The sequence below is a fragment of the Tachysurus fulvidraco genome, chromosome 2, assembly GCF_022655615.1.
Source record: "Tachysurus fulvidraco isolate hzauxx_2018 chromosome 2, HZAU_PFXX_2.0, whole genome shotgun sequence".
Classification (NCBI taxonomy): domain Eukaryota; kingdom Metazoa; phylum Chordata; class Actinopteri; order Siluriformes; family Bagridae; genus Tachysurus; species Tachysurus fulvidraco.
Genome location: NC_062519.1, coordinates 33,376,650 through 33,393,918, shown reverse-complemented (window position 1 = coordinate 33,393,918; position 17,269 = coordinate 33,376,650). Strand labels below are relative to the sequence as shown.

Below are 17,269 nucleotides of genomic sequence, written 5' to 3'. Positions count from 1 at the left end.
GAGGGTGAGAGAGAGTGAAAGAGAGAATGAGAGAGAGAGGGAGAGAGATGAGATGGAGAGAGAGATGAAGGAGAGAGAGAGAGAGAAAGAAAGAGAGACAGACAGACAGAACTCGAAAGATCTGATGACTTTTTAGTATTAAATTAATTAATTTACATAAACACGTGATTAAATAGGCCACAACTAAGAAGCAAGTTTAAAGCAAGTGAACTGGTTGATGTTTGAAAAATTTAGTAGCTGGACTATGGCCGTTTTTTATTTTTTTTTATTTGAAGATTCATTGGATTGCTGATTCATTGACTTCAGGCTGCTTGGCTCAGTCTGTTGAAATGGTTTTCTGGGCCTGCAGTTTAACTGTTGAGAATGAACGTAGCTGAGTATTAGACCTCCTTATGAGTATTAGTACCTCCTTAAATACTCTAATGTGATATCCCATGTCAAATTAACCAGTCATGGTCTGTAGAGGTTACTATTAATTCACCATAATGGATGGAGAATACCCAGTAATGACATGGACTGGCAACCCTATATAAACTCAGCTTTTTGAGGCTTGCATTATTCTTTGTCATGTGTCCAGAAATTCAACAGAAACTATTTAAAAGATTCTAACCGGTAAATATTTCACCAGCACCCACCTCAAAAGAAGCAAACCAACATGGTAAGACACAAGCGTTCAAAGCCAAGCAACCCAACCATCAACTTAATTACATAAAGTACATAAAGGGTACATTTTTCATTTCAAACCTGAAATTTATTTAAATTACTGTGATAACAGCAATTTAAAAAAAATAAAAATGTATTTAAATTACTATCTACAACTAAATAACTCAGTAATCTCACCAATGTGGAAAAACATATATATTCAATGTCTAGCAGCCACATTTTCATTTTTCTACATTAGACATTAGACCTAACAATCTCTTCTCTACAAACACTGGACTAAGGAGTAACAGCAATAATTCAAAATAACATTCATAATTTTTTAAGGCTATTTAATGTTACTCTAAACTGGTACACCTAAAGTTCAATCAAGGAAACACAAGCTGGGGCCATTACTGAATCCTTCAAAATATATATATATATATTACTAATCCTTCTTTTTTTTAAACACATTATTAAAATATATATATATATATATATATATATATATACACCTCTAATTAACAGTTATTCTGTTGTCCCAATAGATCATACTGTAGTACAGGAAATAATGTGCTTTAATTATTTATTAATGTTCAAAGAAATTGCTGTTTAAAACTGCGATCGATGAATGAGTATGAAGCCATTTAGCAAACACATAAAAATCCTGTGGGTATATATATATATATATATATATATATATATATATATATATATATATATATATATATATATATATATATAGATATATATATATATATATATAGATATATAGATATATATATATATAGATATATATATATATATATATAAGGATTGACATTGGTACTTTACAATTATACACAGTTAAGAAACAGTAATTAAATATTTTATATAAATAGTAAATATATTTGTAATAAAACTCTAATAAGAAATATGTGCAAATCAAATATAACATTACATTTCATAAAAATACAAAGCTAGTTTTCAAAATATCATTAACAATGATAATTTTCACTGTGAACATTTGTGTTCAGTTACAAATAAAGAAAACACAAAAACCTTGTCACAAGGTAATTGCTAAGTACTGAATTGGTTATAAGCACTTTAAGATTAGCACTTTACATAAATTGACACATCCTGCTAGGACAGAGCAACACTAAACACATCTGACGTCTCGCTTTATTGCTAAATTTAAATACGGTTGTGTGTTTACAGAAAAGCACCCACTGTTGCTACCCACTGGGTAGTCAACACTTCTGAAGATTAGATTTTCTGGTGGCTCAGGTATGTTGATGTCATGCGGATTGCAGTGATGATTTGAGGTCAGTGCTGTTTGGTGGTTGGTTACCTGACCTGAGTTCGGTATAGTTTGCTGGTTCGTGGTCTGACCCGAGGTCAGTACTGTTGGGTATTTCTTGATCTGACCTGAGGTCAGTGCTGTTTGGTGGTTGGTGATCTGAGCTGAGCTCAGTGCTGTTTGGTATTTGGTCAGTGATCTCAGCAGGTGGTTTTCTCTCTCCAGCTCTATGTTTCTCTCAGTCAGATTTTTAATTTTCTCTCTCAGAGGTTCCACTTCCTCTCGCACTGCACTCAGCATGTGAGTCTTCACCAGATCCTAAAGCACAATGTTAGAAAAACATTTTAACAACCTTTAGCATTTTAACAACATTTTGCAACCTTACAGTACATTTTTCAAGCAAATGCTTAACAAGAATTATCTTTAAAGTGTTTCAGTTCTAATGGCAGGCTATAAACACCAAACTTTAAATTAAAAACCCAACTCCAAAACCATAAACCCTGAATCTATTCTCCAAATATTAAGCCTTAATTCCAATCCCTGAAGTGGAATAGGATACCAGCGCTGGAAATATGCTGTACTACCGAATTATTCTGCTCATATCATCTTGTTCTTGTCGCTGTCATGGTCTTGTTTTTGCTTCAGTCCTTTAATTTTCCCTTTCTTTTCCTGCTCCTATTGAGAAATACAGAGACGCTATTGTACACTATAATGAAAGGGTGGTGTTGAGGCTGAGAATAATTACTGTTATTGCTGTAAACCCTTAAAATGCAATTGAAAAATATATACAGATTTTTTTATGTTGTATAACTGTTTCATTTCTACAGGACACTTCCTTGCTATGATTTTTTTTAGTGTGTGTATTACAGTATTTAACATGATAACAATATTGTGTTAATTTTTTTTGTATTGTAACATGATGAATAAACACTTAATTCTAAGTTAAACCAAGACTCTAGACACCATAAATCATAAAACTCTGATCCTAACCATAAACCATAATGATGAATCACTAACACTATGCTCAAAGTCTAAAGCCTTAAACTCTAAACACTACACACAATAAATGTATTTTCCAACACTATCTATCTATCTATCTATCTATCTATCTATCTATCTATCTATCTATCTATCTATCTATCTATCTATCTATCTATCTATCTATCTATCTATCTATCTATATATCTGTCTGTCTGTCTATCTATCTATCTATCTATCTATCTATCTATCTATCTATCTATCTATCTATCTATCTATCTATCTATCTGTCTGTCTGTCTGTCTATCTATCTATCTATCTATCTATCTATCTATCTATCTATCTATCTATCTATCTATCTATCTATCTATCTATCCATCTGTCGTGTTGCTTACCATTGCTTTTGCTATTCTGCTGTCAATGTTGACTGAAGGAACACAGGACCTGATAGGGAAAAAAAAACATCATTCTCTCTTTTACACCCCTCACCTACACCAACACACACGTACACACACTGTCCTAAAGCATATTAACCAGATCTGTGACACTTGTACAAATGTCTGTTATTTTGATCAAATATAATCTCATATTAAAGTTTAAAATCTTCAGCTGTTTTAAGAACCCACACAAAATACAATAAAGAAATAAATGCAGCTTTAGGTAAAATTAGGACAATCATAAAAATGTCATTTTTTCATTTGTTAGACACATTTATACAAGCTCCAGGAGTCCAGACTAACATTCCTCATTTTCATATCTCTTATTATGCACAGAATTTTTTATTGCAGTTACTAAATACTATATTTTTAGATAATTGTTGATAAAGCCTGGGCAAAATAGTAGTAGTAGTAGTAGTAGTAGTAGTAGTAGTAGAAGAAGAAGAAGAAGAAGAAGAAGAAGAAGAAGAAGAAGAAGAAGATGGTCAATACACAATACACTGGGCTTTGAATTTACACCCTCTTGGTCACTAACTCACAAGTTTTACAGTGAACTCAGCACCTTATGACATCATGAATATCACCTGTAAAATCATCTACAACACACAAAGAGGAAAGGATCTGATCCTGTACTTGTACAAAAGAACAACATTAGTACTGCACCTGCTTCGTTTGTAGTTCGGCACCGATCCATAGGCGGTAGGTGAGTGAACAGGGCTTGAGTTCATCCTGAAGCACTTGATCCCATCTTGATTAAGTTCAGTGTAAGACAGAGATGTACTGAAGGAAAGCTGAGTCAGACTGGATTTATAAAGTCCAAACTCCACCCCTTTACAAGGCTGGAGCAGCTAGGTTACATCGTTTAAGTTGCAAAACATTCAGAGGACACACTCCTGTTTAGGCCAAGATATTAATAACAATAAAGGATGATTTTCAGTTTTTTTTTTTTTGCATGAACAGAATTTATAGATTTGCAGTTTTAATATTTTTGTGAAGCAGGTCATTACATGGAGGTCTTCTACATAAACACTAATGCAAGTGAAGCAGTATACACACATGCACATGCACACACACACACACACACACACACACACACACACACACACACACACACACACACACACACACACACACACACACACACACACACACACACACACAAAGAGGAAAGAGCTGAAACTGAGTAAACAAAGCATTAACAAGATAACACTGAGTCGAGCTGAAGCTGGAAAATGGGCATTTTTCTACATACGCTGCTCAACGTGACATGAACTTCATACATGAAAATGAACACACACAGATTGACGTGCACTCAGGCACGCACACAGAGCCTTATGGTTCATTAATACTCTGGAAATGCCTTGATGAGACATGTGCCTCACTTAACGGGTTTGACAACAAAATGAGGAAAGATATCCATGTAGTGTGTATGTGTGTGTGTGTGTGTGTGTGTGTGTGTGTGTGTGTGTGTGTGTGTGTGTGTGTGTGTGTGTGTGTGTGTATGTGTGTGTGCGTGTGTGTTTGTGTGTGTGACTTTCCAAAGAAAACTACACAAGTTCCTCCCACTGTAATGAAAGTGTTCATATTTAGAAAATTAAAATTAGTGTTAATTATCACAATAATTTTTACTAGTCAAAGGCAAAAAAGGAACAATTTATATAAGGCTTCTTACCTAATTGTCAGAGAGCAAATTTACAGAATTCAAGGGTGCCAGTACCAAGGAAAACATAAAGAAAGAAAATCTATGACTCAAAGAGGAACCTAGCCTCTTTAACTTTGTGCATTGTTTTGTATCACAAGGCTTTTGCACTAAGTGTGAATAAGTGTGTGTGTGTGTGTGTGTGTGTGTGTGTGTGTGTGTGTGTGTGTGTGTGTGTGTGTGTGTGTGTGTGTGTGTGTGTGTGTGTGTTTCTGTGCGGTACCCTCTGATGGCCTACCAATGACTCAGTGATGTTTTAAATAATCGTTAGTCTGAAGGGTTTTAATATTCTTGCTGTAGCCGAACTGAGATAAAACATCCGAATATGCAAATCAGCAAATTAAACAAATTCACTCAGCTTTAGAGATGATTATATAACCATTATATAACAGCATTCGTAACTCTGCAGCTCTAATGTTTCATACATTACAAGCATTTGTTTTATTTATCTATCAAGCAATCCAATTTTTTTAAACTTTTCCTCCACAGGATCATAGGGAACCTGGATATAACAAAATATTCCAGGGAATTCAGGCCAGTCATCTAGGGAAACGGGTGAGGAAACTGGAGTAGCCTGAGGAAGCCCTCGAAGCGTGGGGTGAACATGCAAACACAGCACAAACAGAACAAAGGCGGGAATCAAACATCCAACCCCTGAGGTGTGAGGCAAACAAGCTAAGCACTAAGCTACAGTGCCACCTATTTTGTTAATTTTTTTTAATTAATTTTGAGGTGAATGGAAACCAGAGAACATTAGAGGTACATGTAAAACACACACTCTGGTATTCTGACCTCATCATAAAACCCTGAACTTTGGAATTGTGAAGAGACAAAAGCTTCCCCTTTACACCAATGTGACATCGAGAATATGTGCATAATTTCAGGTCAATGAATGCAGCAAAATTTGAATACAATGTTGAAAATACAGAATATTACTTTAACATTACATAACATTTAACACTACAACCTAATTACGTCTTTTGAAGTGCAGGGAGAGCTACTGAAGACATTTTTTTGACTCTGTGGTGGCCTCAGCCATATTCTATGGTGTGGTATGCTGGTGCAGAAAGGAAGAGACTGGAGAGATCTCTACTGCAGAAAGGAAGAGACTGGAGAGATCTCTACTGCAGAAAGGAAGAGACTGGAGAGATCTCTACTGCAGAAAGGAAGAGACTGGAGAGATCTCTACTGCAGAAAGGAAGAGACTGGACAAGCTGATCGAGAACGACTCTCACCCCATGTATGAAACAGTTTCAGCTCTGAGCAGCTCCTTCAGTGACAGACTGTTACATCCTAAGTATCTGAAGGAGCGATACAGACGGTCTTTTCTCCCTGCTGCTATTAGACTTTACACTATACACACTGTTATTACTGTTTAACTGTAATAATAACAATAACAAAGTATTTAAAACAACACGTGCAATAACAGAAGTTTTGAAAAACATGCAATTTGACCTGTGTGGAATATGTCTGTTAGCATAACTACTACTCGTGGTCTCTTTTTTTCTTCTTTGTATTTATACATTGTGTTGTGTATATACTGTGTATTATATTATGTCTTTTATTTTTTTTTAATATATTTGCATTTCTTTCTCTTTGCTGCTGTAACGGATAAATTTCCCCATTGTGGGATGAATAAAGGTATATCTTATTTTATCTTATTTGTGGGGACATTAAATATCACCACACAGCTTTAAAATTAGTGTCATTTAGGGTTAGGGTTAGTTTACTGAAGAGACAAGGCTTCAGACAGTCAAGGGGGCCTTCATTCCACCACTTGGGTATTTATGCATACTGGATGCAATTTATGATTCCAAGATTTTGTATTTTTGGTATTTGGAACAGTCTTGGAGATTTGCTTGCAATTACACAATATTGGGAATGGAATTTATTTGTTAAATAAAATGATTGTAAAATTCCATTTCTGTTACAAAGACACGTCACTGATTTTTTTTTCCATTTACTTTTATTCCACTTAGAATCCAGGTTAGATCATTAAGTGACCTTTTTTTTTTTTTTTTTAAATCTGAGAGAATGCTTTAAAAATGAGAATCATAATGTCAACATCAGTGGTTATATATCTAGAGATTTGTAAAGGTCTGTATGTAAACACATTTTTCTAGATGCCTGTCAAGCAAAACTCCCTGAGACGACATGAAGAATCCTTTAACGCAACAAAATTTAAACAAAACCCATAATCATCTGAGTTACAGTGGAAATTGGGATAATAAATCAGTACTCTTAATGAACTTACTAAAATAAAACGTTCTGTGTCTGGTTACAGGCATCAGTGGAAATTTGGCAAAAGGTTTCTGTACAATTCGACAGCTGATAATGTTATGATTAATGAGTAACTGACACTCATTAACTGTTGAACTTATTATCTGCTGGAATTATACTGAAATTTTCTGCTTTTAAAAGGAAACTTTATTTGATCTTTTGTCATGTCGTCCCTCCATTCTGAAGCACAATGTTAGCACTGCCAATTAGAAAAATATATTATAATTATACTTTTTTAAATGATGGTTGATTTTTCTAAGCACTGTTGATTCTGATTCTCAGTTCTGAATTACGTTTTTAAGACTATAATACTGGAACCATTTCTTTGTATGTGATCCCATTCCCAAAATGACCTGTGATCCATATTCCAAAAACAATATCATAGTTATTCCCAAACTAGCAGATGTACTCAATGTTCACTTAATTAGGGACGCCTGTACACCGGCATATTCATGCAGTTATCTAATCATGTATCAAGTGGCAGCAGCACAAAGTATCAGATCAAACCTAAATAGGTCAAGTGCTTTAGTGAATGTTTACATCAAACATCAGAATGGGAAAAAATTTGATCTAAGTGACTTTAATCGTGGCATGGATGTTGGTACTAGATGGTCTGGTTTGAGTAGTTTAGAAACTGCTGATGTTCTGAAATTTTAACACACAACACAACAAACTTTAGAGTTCACACAGGATTAAAAAACATATTTAGTGACTGGGAGTTTTCACTAAAGAGGACAGAGAAAAAAAACGTCTTGGTTTGAGCTGCCAGGAAGGATATAAGAACTACAATGAATGGCTGAGGGAATGTTTAGGTATTGACGATTGTGTGGTGGATGATGATGACATGCAAGTGGAGTTTCATGCCTCATATTTATTATCCGATTTCCAGTATCAGTATTTATAATTCCATATTTGAGGAATATTCATTTTCATATTCATTTATTTATTTATTCTTTTTAAATATGAGACATTTGAATGTAAGTGTACTTTAAGATTATGGTTTTGGATCCAGTCGGTAATTTGATATCTTTTCAATTAAAAACCTTATTTCGAAACATTGTCACTAAAACAATAACATCCACCCATAAATGGCTACTTAATTTAAATAGTTTTTACCACAAATAATATTTTAACACAAATTAGTAAAATATATTTGAGAGGCTTGCAATGATTGTCAATGACTCATTTCTCAACTTGTTAATTTTATTTTGACTTAAGGGTAGTGATTCAGATGCAAACGTTATTCACAGAACTTTTTCTTTTCGGAACTACAACTTGGTTAAACACTTCATATTTTAAGATATTAGGACACAGAAGCACAGTAATCAAGAAATGCACTTCTACTTTGTGCCTGGTGTGGTGGTGTTGAACTTCCAGTGATTGCTAATTTTATACTTTCATTTAAAATAAAAAAAATAAAAAAAAAAAGTTCCCTTTTTTTCAGTGAAAATTAGAATCCAAATTACACGGATTACATTTCGGCATACTGGAAATTACTTTAAATGATTAATGACTCAATTATTTTATATATTTTTTTATTTTCTTTTACAAAAGACACACTGACCAAGACAAATTCAAGTTTTTTTTTCTTCCATTTTATTTTTATTCCACTTAGAATCCGGGTTAGATCATTAAGTAAATAATTATTTTTTTTTAATACATGAGAATGCTTTTTAAAATGAACATGTGAAACATATACAGTAGTCTCTGAAATACATCAGTGAACCACGCTTGTTAAAAATCTGCAGCGCCTTGGTCTATAGACATGCAACCCCCCTGACCTATCTCAGTAAAAGGCTGACAGTCTCAACTAAAAAAAAAAGTGATTAGTATTCACATATGAAACTCCACATAGACAGTAAGCTGAACTCAGGAGGAACTGGGAAGCCTGGAACTGTGAGAAGACTGTGACTGTTTCTGCCACCACGAATTGTAAATAGTGTTTTTTTTTTTAAATTTCTAAACTTTTTATAGTGTTTACTTGAGATCGCAAGAAACAATAAAAAAAAATAATAAAAAATCAGTGGACAAATGACAGTGAATGTCAAAATGGCTAGACTCCAACCATTGAGGTCCAACCATTACAAAATACATAACTTCGTGAGAACCCTGAGACAGAGAATTGTTTACTTAATAAACCTAATTTAAACATCTAGAATAAAACTTTTTTTGAGCTTTTTTAATTTCATGAACTGTCCACAGATGTAACACATTAGACTCAAATTAGCAATATTTGTAAACTACCTTGTTTTTTGAAGTTTGAATGAAACTCTGTCTATTCAAGAGAACATTTAGCTCTAATCTCTGTTGGAACTCTGTAATAAAAAAAATAACTGATATAGGTGGTATGTGATTTCTACTGCTGCAACTATTCAAAGAAAATAGGTAGTGCTTCAGGGTTCCCACTTTAAAAACCACTGCAATAAGTGATCAGACGTTGCAGTCTGGCTGTTTGGGGGAATGATTTGAGTCTTATCATGCACACAATCATGAACAGCAGGACATTTCACAAGTAGATTCGGGGACACAGGACATACCAGATTATAATCAAAATGAATAATTATTATCTGACTCTATAGAAGTATTTATTCATACCCGTGGCAGACCTCATTCTTTTCATTTTCTAAAAAAAAAAAAAAATCATCGCATAAAACAGCCGTGACATTTCTGCTTGGTTCACCGTTTCTTGGCCAAATATGATTACACGGATTAGAAATTTTGGGAAATTTTTCCGTGAAATATACATATATACTTACTCCATTCCTACCATGCCACATTTTGATCAATAATAATAATACTTTAATTTGTCAACACCAGCATGTTAATTAGGGATCTAAATGAACATCAGGATTTCTGTAATGCTCATCTACGACCAAGTCTATTGTTGTACGTGCTACATAAACAAAACAGACTTGAAGAGTGTGTGTACATGTCTGATAATAGAGTTTCTCCAACAGAATCGATTTATTGCAGTTGAAATTAAATTCAGCTGAATGGAAAATAAAGTAAACAAAGTGAAGCTGTTAAAGGCAGCGCGTGTGTAACAGTCACAAGACAGAACACTACAACACACGCTGATGAAATGAACACTGCTGAGTGTCTGAATGCTGAATGCGCTAATCAGAATTTCAGTCGAAACTAATTTTATCATTTTAAATGTGGCACAGTCAAAATGTTTGGCTTTGTTTTACACAGGAAATCAAAACAGGCTACAGTTTTGGCAAAAAACAGATCATTAAAACTCCTATAAAGGAAAACAAGATTAATAACAAGGTGCTACAGAAGACACGTGTGTGCCAAAAATCGTTACGTGATACATAGTGATATTCATCATCATCATCATCAGCACTTCAGAACTGGTTTCATTCGGGAGGAGGGTCCCTATGTAGGCATAATTTTAAAGTAGAGATAAAGTCTGTTAAATCCTTATTTTGGATAAATGTAAAGCGCTGTGTGTGTGTGTGTCTTTCTCAGAAACAACATTCATCATCACTATACCTTTGTAATAAAATCATAAACCGTACTCTGTGTGTGTGTGTGTGTGTGTGTGTGTGTGTATGTGTGCGCGTGCGCGTGCGTGAGCAATACTGCCACTTCAGATTAATTAACAGTCTGATTGGCTTGTCTTTAGGCATTGATGAGATCATCATCAGGTCGTTCCTGCTGCAACACCACAACTGTTTCCACTGTGACTACCTCACCCTCCTCCTCCTCCTCAGTGGAGTCGGAGTCAGAGCAGTCAGGAGGGCCAGTGGAGGCAGAGTGTGTGCTGATCAGAGAGGGGGTACGGATTCGGGCAGGGGGGTGTGGGCGCAGCAGCGGCGTGCTTTCAGAAACCTCATCACTCTCCTCTCCACCGCTGTCTGAGTCTGAGTCCGATTCTGAACCAGCCGGAACCACCTTCTGCTTACACACTGGACATGTCCTCTTAGTCTTCGTTAGCCATGGGTCCACACACTTACAGTGATATGCTAGAACAAACAAACAAACAAACAACCGCTCATCTTCGGCTGTAACACCAAGCCACATCTGATGCTTAAGTTTCACCTAAAATGGCCTGTGACCACATGTTATTTAAACCTTAACCAATAAAATAATAGCAAAAATGAGATCAGGTAAAGGTGCATTTGGCAGGTCATGTACACAGAATCCCCTTAGGATCAACTACACTAGCAAGCTAACTATGGTGTGAACTAGCAAGGACTGTTATGACATCACTTCCAAGTTATGAGGTAAACTGTTCATTTATTAAGGGCATTACCTTACCTGACACTAACTGATAAAAATTATATCTGTGATCCACTAAAACAACTCAGTATTATACAGACTTTTTACAGAGTTTACATAACTGTTCACACATTGTTACTTCTGTTGGTTCACAAATAATAAATTAGTCCATTTTTGAAAAGAAATGGCATCGTTTGTATTGCATTTTGTGTCATTATATTTATAAAGTTCCAGTTTGTTTTCCTGGCCCACAGTTTTCCAAACAGGTTCTCTCTTTAATAGTTCTTGTTCAGATGTTAAAAATTTCATTTGGAGCTTAAAACACCTTGCTTATTGTCCACTCATGCATATGTTTCTCTGTCAGCCTCGAACACACACTTCCAGTAGCACTGACATGGCCAAATAAAAAACTGAACTAATGAGGAAAACATACTTACCATGTGAACATGGCAGCACACGCAGCTTTTCCCCCTCCTCATATTCTTCCAGACAGATTGCACACACGTCATAGGCATCACCTGTAAAACACACACACACCATAGTGATCACAATGTAACATTGTGTTTATTTTTTGTGTTGGTGCTGTGTGTTAATGCAATGTGCTAATCTGGTGATATTTGTTGGCACAATGTGTTTATGTAGCATGTTGGTGCAGTGTGTTTATGTAGCATGTTGGTGCAGTGTGTTTATGTAGCATGTTGGTGCAGTGTGTTTATGTAGCATGTTGGTGCAGCGTGTTTATGTAGCATGTTGGTGCAGCGTGTTTATGTAGCATGTTGGTGCAGCGTGTTTATGTAGCATGTTGGTGCAGCGTGTTTATGTAGCATGTTGGTGCAGCGTGTTTATGTAGCGGGTTGGTGCAGCGTGTTTATGTAGCGGGTTGGTGCAGCGTGTTTATGTAGCGGGTTGGTGCAGTGTGTTTATGTAGCGGGTTGGTGCAGCGTGTTTATGTAGCGGGTTGGTGCAGTGTGTTTATGTAGCATGTTGGTGCAGCGTGTTTATGTAGCGGGTTGGTGCAGTGTGTTTATGTAGCGGGTTGGAGCAGTGTGTTTATGTAGCGGGTTGGTGCAGTGTGTTTATGTAGCGGGTTGGAGCAGTGTGTTTATGTAGCGGATTGGAGCAGTGTGTTTATGTAGCGGATTGGAGCAGTGTGTTTATGTAGCGGGTTGGAGCAGTGTGTTTATGTAGCGGGTTGGAGCAGTGTGTTAATGCTACATGTTGGTGCAGTTTGTTTATGTGGGGTGTTAATTGTAGTACCTTTTTTGTATTTGTGAATGGGGAGTTTCTTCAGTTGGTCCTTGCGCAGTCGGCTCCTTCTGGCTCGCTGTCGGTCTTGAACAAACTTTGTGATCTGAGCATGCATACGTTGAATCATTAACATGCTTAAATGAAATGATCACTAATATTATAAATACAACTAGCTGTGTTTAGTTTAGTACAAATAAACGTTAAACAGAAACCCTGATGTTGTGACTTATCAGGACTTAGTCCAACACAAACAGTCCATAAACACCAACACATGATCCTGTCGGTCTGATACATGTTTTTTTAATGTTGTGTATTCACATTTCAGTCAACAGTGTCCAGTACTCACTCAAGTCCCAGAAGATCATTGACATACAAGTAGGTTTCACTCACCATAAAGACCACAATGAGAATAAGACAGATTCCCACAATAATGAGGAATGGGATCAGGTAATATTCCAATGGCAGACTGAAATCAGGCATCAGGATTACATAACCTCTGCAACACACACACACACACACACACACACACACACACACACACACACACACACACACACACACACACACACACACGAGAAAGATACAATGGGTGAAATTGAGAGGCAAAATACATTTCTGAAAATACACTGCTTTCTTTTTATCAACAAACATGGTTAAGTATACTTAGAAGTTCCAGTGTTTAGTGTAGTGCTGTGATTCAAAAGATCTTAACTCATTCAAGTCTGTAATAATATAGAGTATATTGTAACCCTGTGTGTGTGTGTGTGTGTGTGTTTCTCACCCTCTCTCATAACTGAACTCCTCTGTTAATGACTTAGAATCCTTTTCTCCAACAAACACAGACGGGATGGTTATCTGCTTCACCACCTCCACTACACACACACACACAATATTATACACATATCCAACTTTCACCATTTAAAGCTGTTTATACAGCACAGTTCTGTGCTTAATACAGCACAGAACTCTTTGTCTGTCTGATGAGCAATGATGAAGCAAATCTGTGTGTGTATGTGTGTAATACTTACAGTCATCAGATCCCATGTTGACGAGCTCCTCCGAGTCTACATTGTGAACAATGGCAGCCCTGTAACCTGCCCTCTGAGCATTCAGCACCTGCATGCACGCACACACGCACACAAACACAGGTTTATCTGACACAGGAGTGGTGGTGCACTGCTCTATACTGTAACACTGCTTGCACAGAAGGATCAGAAGGACTCCCAAAACATTTGAGTAAAACTGCAGGTGTGTAGTGTAGTGATTGCATGTGAAACCTTGATGTCAAAATTGCAGTGGTATCGTTTGATGAGGACGATGAAGACACTGCTGTTGTTTTCTCTCGGTGGTGGAGGATCAATTGGTACGCACCCATTCTCTGGCCGTGCACCAATCAGGAAACCCTGGCCAAAAAAACAGCCACAAAACATTACTAAGCCCCCAAGTCCCCTACACACAGACAGACACAAAGATGCAGACAGAAAGACAGACACACAGAAAGTAAAAGTGTCACACCTTCAGGCCCTGGCTGGGCAATCTGTATCCAAACCGAGCAGGAGCATCATCAAAACTCTCTGTCTGATTATCACCAGAATACTGCAAAACACACAAACCCACAGGTTATACTGAAATATATTTCCCCTATATTCCATAAAATGTAATTGAATAAGAACATGTGATACTTCAGGTTGAAAAATACCGAATTAGATTTATATACTAATCAGCATTAAAAAAAAAAAAAAACTGGGTGATAAGATAATCCTCAACACTCTTCATTAGTCTATTCTATTATCCTAGAACAAAATCCACCCTCTGACTACCTCCATTGTTTCCATAGAAACAGACTCCTCCCTCTCATAACTCAAACCTAAAATCAAATTGAAAACATTTAATGCAACTTCTAGCAATTTCTTCAGTATTATTATACATCATTATTCATTAATTACATCCTCAGGAAACTCACACTGAAAACACTAGAACAATCTTTAAATAAAAAATTATTTAATTATTAAAATTAAAATAATGTTACAATTGTGAGTTTATCATGAGAAACTAGAAGCAACAGTTTACACATAACTTGTCCTTAATATCAACAAAATAAAAACATAAACAGGTCATTAAAGCCATAATCACTTTGACTCTAACAAAAAAAACATACAAACTCATTTTTAGGATGCAGGCTGTTGTCAAAACTTTTACGAGTTTTAAGAAATTTTGTCTTTAGAGCAAAAAGGGGATGTACCAAATACTAAGAAACTCTATAATTTACATCAACAATGTTATTTGAAGCATTGATTTAATTTCCAGTGAAAAAGGAAGTCAGGGAGGGGGGCTTCCCATTTTTAAATAACCTGTAGCATTTAGCGTGCGTCACAGCCCAAGCTAAGACTTATTTGACAGATTATACCATGGAAGTGTTTGATTCACTTGATTAATAATGCGTTTGATTTACATGCAACAGATTATGAGGAAAATGGTGAAGAAATCATGTCACAAAGCCATGAACTGGCATGAGCTGTCATTCTTAACCAACTTATGGTTGGAAATCAAAATAAAACGTGTTCAAACAGCTAAAGCTACATTTATGGCCCATGCACGATGATATGATTTGTCTTGCACAACTACTTTGGCAAGGTGATTTTTTATAATGTTGGAGTCTTAACATTCTGGCAATTGATTAGACAGTAAATTTGATGAGAAGCCTAAGATTAGAATTATGTCATCAAAACTGTTCTTCCACAGTTTTGGTAGAGAGACACTTTTTGTCGTTTTGGAATACACTAAACTGATACATAACATCAAGTCAAACAAATTCACACTAAAATACTTCACAAAACTCCAACTAGATTACACTGTGAAATTTGGATCCTTTCTTTTCATACTTTTTTACATTAGAGAAGACACGTTTTTATAGTTGTGCAGTTACCCAAATCTGTCAAAGATATGAAATCGTCTGCGTTGTTGGACATTTTAAGCCTTGCCCAACTGAACATTCTTCTTGTTCATTGCTGTACAAATAAACATAAAAATCGGTGATAACGGAAATAATACAGATTATAGAAAAACACCGATCATTTCCGCTTTCAGTTCACACCATAACACTCGGATCCACTTTTCCCATTACTTCCTGTCTACATGTTACTTTTATATTTATTTACCCCTTGCTGGTGACCGATTTGTGCCTCACACAGCAAAACATCAGACTTAACTAAACTAAACACTTCTACTGTGTCTGTGTGGGTCTCACTGCAGTGATGTGGGCCTCCACAGGCAGCATGCTGATGAAGGTGATGATGAAGATCTGAGTGAGTGAGAGCATCAGCATCGCTATGGGCAGCAGCATCTTCATACCTGTCTTTCTCACACACATACATAAATACAAAGTACAATTAATCATCTCTCATTATGTAAACTGCCCCTGACCGTCACAATTGATGAATATAATAACTCATGTTATCAGTGGTGTGAGGAGACAACACTACACACGTGCTGCCCTCGTCCGATGACCACAGTCGACATTTACGGTCTATATGATCGAGCATTAATTGTGTCATTAATGACTGTTAAACGTATTATATAGTTTGGTAAACTTTTATCAGTATTTTAATTATCAAACGTCTGAGTTTATTAGCAAAAGAGGAATAATTAAGCAATAAATTCCAATATGAACACATAGGAGTGCGTAATAACACGGAGATGATTAACAACACACCCGCTGTATTCACTCGAAAGGAGACCAGTTTCATTTAATAATCATTATGTTTATAGTGATATTAAGGTTCATGTGACTGTTTATTAACATGTAGGAGAAAAGTCCGCAGTAAAACTCAGTCTCACACACACACACTCACTCTCTCTCTCTCTCTCTCTCTCTCTCTCTCTCTCACACACACACACACACACAATGGTAAATGCGTAAAAGACGCTGTAAACACTAAACTACATAAACAATCAGCTATAACACAGTTATTGGTTTTGTGATTCTTAACACATATCAGACATCTGGGTTACATTATTTGTTAATATTCAGTAGCTTTGCTTGCTAACACCACATACACAGTCACTTAATGTGTTTAAAACTCACCTTCAGCTACATCAAAGCGTTTTATTATCTTGTTAGAATAAAAACACCGTAAGTGACAACTTTATATCTTTATTATGTCCATGTGTCCGACCTGTACTCATCAGATACAGCATAAAAACACAGTGTCAACAAACACCCGCTTTAAACGCTGACTATGCTAAGCTAACTCTGTTATGCTAAGTTGGCTGACTTACGCGCTAGAACTGTATCCGGGTCACATGGCGCGCAAACCCAAAAAGCTCAAGCAACGATCTACATATAACATTCAATGCAATATGTTAATAAAGCATGGTTTGTAAATTTATGACGTTTCAATCTTCCGCATTTAAGACCAATGGCAAACATGTACAGACTTGACGTACACGCATAGAGTTAAAAACCCAATTGCAGCGCAGCAC

General features: G+C 36.1%; 2 protein-coding genes across 4 annotated transcripts; both read right to left on the bottom strand.

Annotated features, from left to right (window-relative positions):
* Window positions 1-1,451: 1,451 nt before the first annotated feature.
* Window positions 1,452-4,323, bottom strand: LOC113652692 (TSC22 domain family protein 1-like). Its single transcript, XM_027161925.2, has 3 exons — window positions 3,997-4,323; window positions 3,292-3,340; window positions 1,452-2,236 (listed from the first exon to the last, which is right to left on the bottom strand). The coding sequence occupies exons 1-3, from the start codon at window positions 4,059-4,061 to the stop codon at window positions 1,778-1,780; spliced, it is 573 nt and encodes a 190-aa protein (XP_027017726.1). The 5' UTR covers window positions 4,062-4,323; the 3' UTR covers window positions 1,452-1,777.
* A 4,562-nt stretch (window positions 4,324-8,885) lies between these two features.
* rnf13 (ring finger protein 13) lies at window positions 8,886-17,216 on the bottom strand. 3 transcript variants are annotated; one of them, XM_027161886.2, is made up of 10 exons: window positions 17,066-17,216; window positions 16,035-16,142; window positions 14,303-14,383; window positions 14,065-14,190; window positions 13,816-13,903; window positions 13,569-13,659; window positions 13,178-13,283; window positions 12,797-12,890; window positions 11,977-12,057; window positions 8,886-11,283 (listed from the first exon to the last, which is right to left on the bottom strand). In XM_027161886.2, exons 2-10 carry the CDS (start codon window positions 16,134-16,136, stop codon window positions 10,940-10,942), a joined length of 1,113 nt encoding a protein of 370 aa, XP_027017687.1. In that variant the 5' UTR covers window positions 16,137-16,142; window positions 17,066-17,216; the 3' UTR covers window positions 8,886-10,939. The 3 variants fall into 3 exon arrangements, with proteins under 3 accessions (XP_027017687.1, XP_047663737.1, XP_027017672.1); XM_047807781.1 differs by lacking the exon at window positions 17,066-17,216 and adding an exon at window positions 16,872-17,059 and having other exon boundaries at window positions 16,035-16,150; XM_027161871.2 differs by lacking the exon at window positions 17,066-17,216 and adding an exon at window positions 16,872-17,059.
* Between the last annotated feature and the right edge of the window lie 53 nt (window positions 17,217-17,269).

Bases quoted from the DNA above. Each gene is read 5' to 3' on its own strand.
- LOC113652692 (XM_027161925.2), bottom strand. From the start codon at position 4,061: ATGAACTCAAGCCCTGTTCACTCACCTACCGCCTATGGATCGGTGCCG. The intron at 3,341-3,996 runs GTGCAGTACTAA...TTTCCCTATCAG, and splicing joins CCGAACTACAAACGAAGCAG to GTCCTGTGTTCCTTCAGTCA. The intron at 2,237-3,291 runs GTAAGCAACACG...ATTGTGCTTTAG, and splicing joins GCAGAATAGCAAAAGCAATG to GATCTGGTGAAGACTCACAT.
- rnf13 (XM_027161886.2), bottom strand. From the start codon at position 16,136: ATGAAGATGCTGCTGCCCATAGCGATGCTGATGCTCTCACTCACTCAG. The intron at 13,904-14,064 runs GTTTCACATGCA...GCGTGCATGCAG, and splicing joins ACTGCAATTTTGACATCAAG to GTGCTGAATGCTCAGAGGGC. The intron at 11,284-11,976 runs GTAAGTATGTTT...TGTTTGTTCTAG, and splicing joins TGTGCTGCCATGTTCACATG to CATATCACTGTAAGTGTGTG.